General features: G+C 38.7%; 1 protein-coding gene across 3 annotated transcripts; it reads right to left on the minus strand.

The window, feature by feature from the left end:
- Positions 1 to 632: 632 nt before the first annotated feature.
- On the minus strand, positions 633 to 9,397 carry mcfd2 (multiple coagulation factor deficiency 2, ER cargo receptor complex subunit). 3 transcript variants are annotated; one of them, XM_060831394.1, is made up of 4 exons: positions 9,337 to 9,397; positions 4,616 to 4,804; positions 3,034 to 3,193; positions 633 to 1,664 (listed from the first exon to the last, which is right to left on the minus strand). In XM_060831394.1, the coding sequence occupies exons 2-4, from the start codon at positions 4,792 to 4,794 to the stop codon at positions 1,533 to 1,535; spliced, it is 471 nt and encodes a 156-aa protein (XP_060687377.1). In that variant the 5' UTR covers positions 4,795 to 4,804; positions 9,337 to 9,397; the 3' UTR covers positions 633 to 1,532. The 3 variants fall into 3 exon arrangements, with proteins under 3 accessions (XP_060687377.1, XP_060687376.1, XP_060687378.1); XM_060831393.1 differs by lacking the exon at positions 9,337 to 9,397 and adding an exon at positions 9,151 to 9,293; XM_060831395.1 differs by lacking the exon at positions 9,337 to 9,397 and adding an exon at positions 8,676 to 8,696.
- Between the last annotated feature and the right edge of the window lie 1,680 nt (positions 9,398 to 11,077).

Raw genomic sequence — 11,077 nt, forward strand, 5'->3', positions numbered from 1 at the left:
TTTTCCTTAGGCCAACCTTCAGCACTTTTGAACTACCTCCATCTGAAACTGGCGTATTGAACAATTTAACCAAAGAGCTCAGTTAAACTTGTCAGATGATCTATTACTTTAACTTACAGGAAGACCTTAGTAAAGAATTTATCACTGACTTAGGAAGCCAGTTTGTTCTCAAATACAACTATGAACACAAGATGCACCATATTTAAAAGGTATAAGACTGATGTAAACCAACTACCATTTAGTACACTAGTATGGGGAAAGAGTGAAGTCATAAATGTGCTTGAAAATAAATTTACAGTGCTCAAGACTTTAAATGCAGTTTAAAATGTTTTTGAACCACAGAAGTCCATTTCTTCTTAACTCTCCCATGAAGTTTGGAAATTGGTTTGTGAATATTATATACACTCCGTAAATTTTATTTGTGATTTTATACTTTATAATAAATAAAACTGCCAATAACAATGCACAAAGTGTTTGTGCATTCAAGTACATACAACACTTTAGGTTGGAATTCTCGTTAGCTACTCTGCTCCATTCACCAGAACCACCAATTAAAAAATGATGTATTGCTGAAGATAGAACATTAACAGATTTCAACATAGTAATACTCAATCTTTTCAAAAAGCCAAACATTTTAAAATTAATACATTTTAATCGACACATAACAAAACTACTGCTCTTGTAAACATATAGCTTTTAAACAAACACTGATGCTGTATCCCAAATACCACAGAACTGCTTAAACTTGGTCAGTCAGTCAGTAGCACGTACTCTTCTTTTTGCTTCTGACGGCTTAGCACAGAATGATCGGTGGAAAACCATGTCCTACACTACCAAATGGTATACCAAAAACCGACCACTGAACAGTTCAATGTCTTAACTAAAAGTCAATTGTAACAAAAAGATGAGCAGTTACAACATTACATTACACAACTGAGCTCCTGAAACTAATAGTTTATTTCACAAGCACTACCTATCAATTTTCGTATGTACAGTAATACTATATAACTAGTGCATGTATTGGCCACCACATTTGATTTGCAGGTTTGAAACAACAGACATTGAACATAAAAGTACAAACAGAATAGGAATTATAATTTTCTAATTTATCCATTTGCCTTATACTGCTAAATAAAATTCTGACTACGTAACTTTGTAATAACATTTTAAATACAAATTATTCAATGTGATGATCTAAAGTGAAATGTCAACACTTCAGAGTTAGTTTTACTTATAGTATGTTGCTAATGAAAAATTCACAACATTGGATAGCAATGTAACACGCTACCCTTGTATAGGTTTCATTTATAAATTGCACAAAAATATTCACAGGTATCCAGTGAAAGTTTAAAAGGTTTGCAGTCATTACACAAAAGCTAACCTTCTGTTTTTTTAAGAGGCTGATAACCTATGATTGGCTCAGTTGTTAAGAAAATAAAGTTAACTGACCTTCACCAATAATAAAAATATATTTAATCGCTTCCGCTATGGATATCAGAAAATGGGTATTATCACTCCTTGATTTGTCCTTTTCACTCTAGTGATTTAGCAAACTCAGCATAATCAATGTATCCATCATTATTCTTGTCATCATCTCTTAAAACGTCATCAATTAAACTAACAATTTCTTCTTCACTCATGGGCTGTCCTTGGCCACCACTTTCCTGTACAGAAAAGGCAACACAGAGAAACAAGTTTAAGAAGCTAAAAAGAACAAAAGCCATCAAATTGCACAATTTGCCCAAATGAAAACAAAATCAGTAGGTTTAAATATTGTTAGTTAAAAATTATATATTAGTTCTAATTATATACTTAAATGTATTGTACCTCAAAGCAGGCAACCAATTCCAAAAAAGATATGTTGAAGAAGCTTATACCAGAAATATTATCCTTTCTCTGCTGACTAACTCATCCATACTCAAGTTTTTCTGTTTTTGTTTCATTAAATCATATTTTGCAGCCAAGAACTTCAAGTGGCTGACTATGCTGTTCCACAAATAAAAACAGACATTACTGAAAAAGCTCAGCAGGTCTGGCAGCACTACGGAGAGAAATCAGTTAACGTTTCACGTCGACTGACCTTTCCTCAGAACTGTTCCAAGGGTCACTTGACACAAAACGTCAGCTCTGATTTCTCTTCACAGATTCGGCTGGACCTGCTGAGCTTTTCCAACAACGTCTGATTTTATTTACAACATCTGCAGTTCTTTTGTTTTTAATATTCCAGATTGCATACTGACACATTAATCATAACAATTTGCATATCAAGTAAATTGAGCCACAATCTAGATTGCAATTTTATTAAATGAGAAGCATTTTAAACTGCAAGCTTCGCTCAACTGTCTGTGTCTTATGATCCTGCCCACTAGTTACTTGATGAAGGAGCAGTGTTCTGAAAGCTAGTGCTTCCAAATAAACCTGTTGGACTATAATCCAGTGTTGTGTGATTTTTAACTTAGTCCACCCCAGTCCAATACCAGCAATTCCACATCTTTAAATCCTGACAGCACAAAATAGCTAAGCAATGAGCTCTGTCTCTACCTTTATGAGACCATTGTACTGGGTGGAATATACTTCATCTCAGTCAGTGGCCTATAAAAAGGTGTTCAATGTAACATTGCACCTTTGATAATTAGGGAAAGTACACCTGACTTTAAATATTCAGGTAAATGGAATTCTTGACATATGCAAACAGGTTCAGCTCGCAACAGAATTGGAGTAGTACGGTCTTCAGCCTCAAATTGGTTCTGTAAAGCATTGGAAACCTAACAAATTGGTGTATAAAGTTGATATGCATTGCTGACAGACAAGAAAATTAAATTTACTTCTATAATGTGCATTGACCCTAAGATGCAATCTGCATTCAAAAAATTAAGATACTTCAAAAGAATCTAGTAATAACTTTCACTTTTGGTGAACGACCGAGTCAAACAGAATCAGATCTTAAATTTAATTGCCAACCCATAAAAAAATGAAAATAAAATTGGTTACTAAGAGACGGAAGATTAGTGTTCCCAGTGACACAGTATTTACCTCTTTGTGTACGTGTGTGATGGCTGATATTAATTCCAGTCCATCAAGAAGATTATTTCCATCATAATCGTGCATTTTGAAGTAATGAAGTTGAAGTTCTTGTGGCGTCATCTCAGATTCTGGTTTGTCTATCACACCATCTAAGTGCTCCATAATGTGACTGCGGTATCAATGAAAGCATATCAATTACTTACAATGCAGTTTTCTTTTACTCGCCCTTTACTCCCCTCTAATATTCCCTTTCCGTAACCAGACCTCTGGTTAGGCTACATCTCTTTGAGGCATCAAGGAAAACAATATATTTGCAGGCCTGAAACATATAGTTATGCCTTTGCTATTGACATGGAGCCAAAATCTCAAGTACTTCAAATTGTTCAGAAGGGTGCTACATAGATTGGAAACTTGGTTGCATCTTCAGTTTACTCTAAAAGATTACTGGAGAAATTTTGCGGGTGGTTCACGTATCAAATATCTTGAAGGAGTTGTTAGGCTGGAGCATCGAATGACCATAATCATCACCAAAATGAGAGAGAATTTTAAAGAATTATTCCCATCTCATTACAATGAGTGCTGGATTTTACCTGTTCTAGATGTGGGGCTACTTAATTAGCAGGCAAAGCTCTAGGAAATTCTGAACAAGTTAATATAGGTAGTGGTTTGATAAAATGGTTTTCTCCTTTTCCTGTGCTATGAATGCTAATTTTATCATCTCCTCAGAAGGAGAGAGTCATATTGGACTCAATGTTAACCCCATCTCTCTCCACAGATGCTGCCAGACCTGTTATGTTTCAACAGCTTTGTGTGTTTGTTGCCACAAATGGAATTTGTTTACCCAGATCTGCATACTTGCCGTAGGATATTTTGAAAAAATTCAAATTATTCCTAATATCAGTAATATCACAAAACAAAGCATTCAGAACAATTCTCAGATACAATTAAAGTTTGGAAATCTATTCATGACAAATGTACAGAGTCTCACTGTAACGCTGCGCATGCTTAAAATTACTTCATCCTGAATTCCAAGTAGTGCTATTCTTCCATTTTAGTCTTTGCAACATCAAAGTTTACCTGCTCATTTCTTACAAGCGCTTATTGAACCACTACTTTTAAAATAGTGGTATAGTAAAACAACATATTGAGACCCCATTGTGCTCCAGGAGCCAGTGTAGAATTAGTGCAAACTTTTGCATTAATTCTCATCCAATTCTCAGGGTTCTATTCATGATTGTGCATAATATCTCCCAGATAATAACTTCTAAATTAAACTATTGAGGACTGAGAGGAGTTGATAAAATTGTTTTATGAATAAATAGCAAGAGACAGAGTGCAAGTAAGTAACAGACAGAAAAGGAGTCAGAACCTCAAAGCACCAACTCAAAACATTTCATGTGGAAAACAAACAACTAGCCACAAGTCATGTGCAAATGTAAATGAGGGGGGGAAAAAAGCGTCAACTTCCAAATTAAAACATTTTGGTAATTGTAACACTTCTGTACACCTTAGCAAATGAAATTGAAAATGAATTAATGTTCAGTATAAATGATTGTTTTCACTGTATGCAAATAAACTGTGAGTTACATACTCTTTATCTTGAACAAGATTCTTATCCAAACGAATGTTTGGTCGATGGCCCTCAGTGACTTCAAAATCAGGTGGCAGATGACCTTGAGCAAGAGTTGAATGCAGATGCTGCCGTCTCCATAGGACAAGACATAGAAAGCCTATGAAACAGTTCCTCATAATTCTATTCATGTACAACATGGCGTGGATCCTATATAACAATGATATATCATTAACTTATTTCACATTTGGCACTTCACATTTGAAAGTCTTAACTTTATACAAAGCAATAAATATTTTGATATGCTGCAATAGTTTATCCTGGATAATAGTTTTAACCTGGATGCAGCTAACTTTCATTTTGAAGTTTTAACACTTCCCAACAGGATGAAAATTCTGTTTTGGTTAAGAGATAACTTTATAAAGCACTCTTAAATTCAGTTCGTCAGATGCAAGTTAAACAGGGTATTGCTTTATTTTGTTAGAGAGACAATCGTTTTCTCCTACTAATGTAATTACCTCTAATACATTATTTTTCACCCACAGTATACTGATTGGATTCAATATCTATTTACTACTAATTCTACATTAAAAGCTCTATATAAACACAATTTGTTTAACAGGGTAAAACATATCAAGGTCAGTCGCAGGTCTGCTAACAAAATTTGACACCATATCACAAAAGGGAGATATTAGGATACATGATCAAGTTGGCTCACAAAGAAATGTTTTGAAGCGCATTTAAGTAGGAGACAGAGGTGGAGGCTATATGGAACATACAGTAATGCCTAGCTTAGGACCAGTACGCTTAGTTACAGGTTAACAAAATCAAAACTCAAGTTTCAACAAATTGTGCTGACTAATCATTCATGACTACCATTCTGGGACAGTGCAGACCTAACTATTTACGTACTCAATTGTCAGGACAATCAAAGAACGTGTTCCAGTATCAGTCATTCTGCTTCCTTCCTCAAAGAGGACAATCATTAACTAATGATGATTAACCAAGTAACTTTGCACAATCTTATTACAGACTGATAAATGTTTAAAGTAACTGAATGCACAGCAATTATATGACAGAACTGCACCACAAAATTGTTTTTCTCATAAAAAGCTATAATTGTACATACTAAGAAATTAAAACAAGCATCAATAAACGTAATACTTAAGTTTATTTGAGAAGGCTTATGCTGTAAACTCAGTTCCCATGAATCTGGAGAATATTCACTTTTTCTAGGACCATCCAAAAATTCAGCCACAGCCTTCTGGAATTTGCTTTAATTCACAGAATCCCTATAGGGCAGATCGAGACCATTTGGCCTACTGAGTTTGTATCAACCTTCAAAAGAACACCCCACCCGGATTGTGCAAACTTGTCCAAGGCTGGAACTGAACCCAGATCCCTGGAGCTGTTAAGTGGCAGTGCCATTCTTAATTCTCCTTAGTTTTCCAGCAATTCCTCCAAGTAGAAATTATATTGCAATCCTTCCATTAATTTTTGGCTAACCAGTCTTCACACTCATCAGGTCCTTAAGAGAAGTGGAACTTTTCAGCTCCTTGCCTCAGCTTTAGACATACAGACTGCTTCTTCTCCTTCTGCACACCTGTTGTTTCCAAGCTCAATATTCAAACTGACCACTTTCTTCCGCAAGGTGGAAAATCATTGTAGATTTCTTCTGTTAGCTGCAAGCTAGAGCACGTCTTCCAGATGTTTTACCTCGTGAAATCTAAATCAAGCTGCCCGTTTCTGTCAGCAAACAGAAATTAAAAACGAAAACCTTCCAATTAAGGCTGCACCCTAAATCACGATTGCCATTGCAGCCTAATTCACAATGCCTATTTCCAAGCCAAAATGTAGTTTAAGTACCTTTTAACTCTAAAGTTTTCCATGATTTTGGGTAACCAACAGATCTTCAACAAATACAGAACAATGATTCCCAGACTTTGGCATAATTGCAAAGCTACGAGCAAGTCCCTTGTTGTTTATGATCCTACTCTTTCTAGCTCTAATATCTTAAGGCAAGGTTGCAACTTTATGATTGCTAATTGCCTTAGCTTTGTTAGCCATTTTACTTGCATTCAAAAATTATAATTCCTAAGACACAACAGGTTAGATTCCTAAAACATTAACATCAGATTTTCACAATGTATTATAGAATTGAGCACTCAGACAAGTGTTATATCTTTGTAGAGAGTTGTTTTACAGCACAAAACTTGAGCATTGATGAAATAAAAAATTGCCAAAGGTTTTTGCCTTGCACTCATCATGACAAATTGCAAGAAATACCAATATTTACATTGCATGAGAGAAGAGTATTGATTAGTTGGCAAGTGGACTCTGACTGTTAGAGACGTTGCTATTTAAAATGTACCAGTTAATGATTGACAGTTAACTGCCAAACTTTCTTTAAATTTTAAACAAGACAGGTGAATTTTAGTTCTTCAAGGCATTCCTTGCACCAATGAACCATAGAATGGCTGCCACGTACTTTTTTGCATTGATACAATTCAGTGTTCATACATTATCTGAATACAAAGAACATGACTCAGTGTACTAATAATACGTAGCTCCTAGCAGATGCAAAATGCACTATAATGTGGGCCAGAACGACAATCTTAAAGTGGTTAGCTGCATGACTCTTTACGATTGATTTTGTAGCAAATATCCATTATTTGTTTGTAATGCTGAAAGGTAGTGCTGTATCAAACGTGAATGCTGTATTTGCAAGCAATGTAATTCATGCCAAACACAAAACTCCCAAATTCAAAAAGGCCTAACACAGACGACACCAAAATGAGAGGTGTAGTGGACAGTGAAGAAGGTTACCTCAGATTACAACAGGATCTTGATCAGATGGACCAATGGTAGAGGAGTGACAGATGAGAGTTTAATTTAGATAAATGTGAGGTGCTGCATTTTGGGAAAGCAAATCTTAGCAGGACTTATACACTTAATGGTAAGGTCTGAGGGAGTGTTGCTGAACAAAAAGACCTTGGAGTGCAGGCTCATAGCTCTTTGAAAGTAGAGTCGCAGGTAAATAGTGAAGAAGGCGTTTGTTATACTTTCCTTGATTGGTCAAAGTATTGAGTACAGGAGCTGGGAGGTCATGTTGCAGCTGTACAGGACATTGGTTAGGCCACTTTTGGAATATTGTGTGCAATTCTGGTCTCCTTCTTATTGGAAGGATATTGTGAAACTTGAATGGGTTCAGAAAATATTTACAAGGATGTTGCCAGGGTAGGAGGATTTGAGCTATCGGGAGAGATTGAATAGGCTGGGGCTGTTTTCCCTGGAGTTTCAGAGGCTGAGGGGTAACTTTATAGACTTTTATAAAATCATGAAGGGCATGGATAGGGTATATTGACAAAATCTTTTCCCAGGGTTGGGGGAAACCAGAACTCAAGGGCATAGGTTTAGGGTGAGAGGGCAAAGATATAAAAAGAGACCTAAGAGGCAACGTTTTCATGCAGTGGGTGATACATGTGTGGAATGAGCTGCCAGAGGAAGTGGAGGATGCTAGTACAATTGCAATATTTAAAAGGCATCTCGATGGGTATATGAATAGGAAGGATTTGGAGGGATACGGGCCAGGTGCTGTCACGTGGGACTAGATTGGGTTGCGATATCTGGTCGACATGGACGAGTTGGACTGAAGGGTTTGTTTCCGTACCATCCATCTCTATGACTATGACATACATTTGATTCTTTCCAGCCAGAGAGCGCTCAGTTGGAAAAGTGCTATCAAGGTGCTTGGTGATGAATGGTGGCATCACAGCTCTTGACATATCCTGCAAGGAACTTGCCAGCTACAAAATGAATATATTCCAGTCCCTAGAACTGGTTCTGCTTTGGCCATATCTGTAATAGGCACTAAAACATAAATATACAGCACATTTTGGCCTAAAGATCATTCCAAGCCAAATCTTCTTTCTCAGCTTATAAAAACCGGATTCGTATGACTTAGTCTAGCTGGTTGATCCTATTTTCAACTGTTGTCTGGTGTACAACCCAATTAGAGGACGTAGCAACCCAGTCACAGGAACGTAAGCTTGAACCCAACTCCAAAAGTTATTCCACATACTCTCACACCTCCTTCACAGCAGCAACACCCCCAACCTTGCACGTCGATCACTAGTTAACACTGCTCTTAACGTTGGACAAAGACATCCGCTGGCTCAGGGCTATCAGAAGGAAAGATGTCTTGGTGGGAGTGAGGTTTCAGGTTCTGAAGGAAAACAATTCAGTATCAGGCACAAGGCGAAGGGTAGTGCAGAAACCCTATCACCTTGGACTCCCAGACCTCACCCCCTTCTCCCTTTCACTCAGATACTGGAGACAGACAGGCAGCCAGCTGGGGAGCCGCTCGCACCCCTAACTCTGATTGGCCCAAACGGTCATTCCGAACTCTTTGTGACGTCCAAGCTCTGACTGGCAGTCGCACCCATCAATCATCCCGCCGCCGTGTCTCACACAGAAAACGGACGGACAGTGCAGGAAATTTGCCAAGATTAGGGCAATTATGTTAAAAAATTGGAAATGAAAAAGCATCACTCGACCGTGACCGCTTCGGCTCGCCTCTCCCGTCAAACGAACTCTTCCCTCCCCGTTCAAACAGGTAACAACTTCCACCGGTGAACAAATCGGCGCCCGCTGCGGAATTCGCGACAACTGTGATCAATCTCCTCTACTCAGGCTTTCTTCTGCCTCGCTAATGCGCGCGACAGCCGTTATTTTGAACCTACCTTCGCGCGCGACTCACTGACAACCACGTCCGCGAGAGAGGGGTAAACCTTTGACCTCGCGATGCCCCACCCACCTATGTGTTGATTGGCGGCGCGGTCACGTGTCGGCTTTCCCTGTGTCCGCCACGTGTGTGTGCTGAATCTTGTACCCATTCCCTGACTGAGGTGGCGAGTGCTGTTAATGCAAATCATCCTGAACTAACCACTAACCCGTGCCAGTTTTCCCGCCTCACACATCATTCTTAAGATACTGGCTGTACAGCTCAAGAGTTTCACTTTCTTTCTCAACCTTCTCCAAAGGCTTAACTGTGATAGAGGGAGAAAAAAAACGCTGTTAGGAGGAAATGCATGCTGAATTCTCAAAAGTGTACAACATACCACAAACGCATTTGGGTCTACAACATCACTAGTACCCATCCCCGAACAAAGCAACAATGTTAACATAATAGATAATGAATTTCCGTAACTTGTTTCTAAAATCACAGCAATTCCTGTCATGGCTTTAGGACAATCCTATTCTCATTTTAGTCCACAATCAGCAACACAGAAGATGAAATAACATGGTCTTAACAATTCTAAGCTAAAACAAAAGATTTGAAAACTCCAGCATGAGATCATGAGGCTCAGAACTCATGATAGAACTTTTAAAAATGTGTGGAAGGAGGCCATTCGGCCCATCAAGTCTGCACCAACCTTCTGAAGAGCATCCCACCCAGACCCACCCTCCTGCCCTATCCCTGTAGCCCTGCATCTCCCTCAGCTAACCCACCTAACCTCACCTCCCTGGACACTATGGTTAAAGATGGATAAATTCCCAGGACCTGATCAGGTGTACCCGAGAAGTCTGTGGGAAGCTAGAGAAGTGATTGCTGGGCCTGTAGCTGAGATATTTGTATCATCGATAGTCACAGGTGAGGTGCCGGAAGACTGGATGATGGCAAACGTGGTGCCACTGTTTAAGAAAGGCGTTAAAGACAAGCCAGGAAACTATAGACCGGTAAGCCTGACCTCAGTGGTGGGAAAGTTGTTGGAGGGAATCCTGAGGGACAGGATGTGCATGTATTTGGAAAGGCAAAGACTGATTTGGGATAGTCAACATGGCTTTGTGCATGGGAAATCATGTCTCACAAACTTGATTGAGTTTTTTGAAGAAGTAACAAAGAAGATTGATGAGGGCAGAGCAGTAGATGTGATTTTTATGGACTTCTGTAAGGTGTTCAACAAGGTTTCCCATGGGAGACTGATTAGCAAGGTTAGATCTCATGGAATAAAGGGAGAACTAGCCATTTGGAATCAAAACTAGCTCAAAGGTAGAAGACTGAGGTGGTGGTGGAGGGTTGTTTTTCAGACTGGAGGCCTGTGACCAGTGGAGTGCCACAAGGATCGGTGCTGGGTCCTCTACTTTTATTTACATAAATGATTTAGATGTGAATATAAGAGGTACTGTTGTAAGTTTGCAGATGACACCAAAACTGGAGGTGTAGTGAACAGCGAAGAGGGTTACCTCAGATTACAACAGGATCTGGACCAGATGGGCCAATGTGCTGAGAAGTGGCAGATGGAGTTTAATTCAGATAAATGCAAGGTGCTGCATTTTGGGAAAGCAAATCTTAGCAGGACTTATACACTTAATGGTCAGGTCCGAGGGAGTGTTGCTGAAAGAAGATATCTTGGAGTGCAGGTTCATAGCTCCTTGAAAGTGGAGTCGCAGGTAGATAGGATAGTGAAGAAGGCGTTTGGT

This window comes from Hemiscyllium ocellatum, chromosome 10 (genome assembly GCF_020745735.1).
Source record: "Hemiscyllium ocellatum isolate sHemOce1 chromosome 10, sHemOce1.pat.X.cur, whole genome shotgun sequence".
NCBI classification, from domain to species: domain Eukaryota; kingdom Metazoa; phylum Chordata; class Chondrichthyes; order Orectolobiformes; family Hemiscylliidae; genus Hemiscyllium; species Hemiscyllium ocellatum.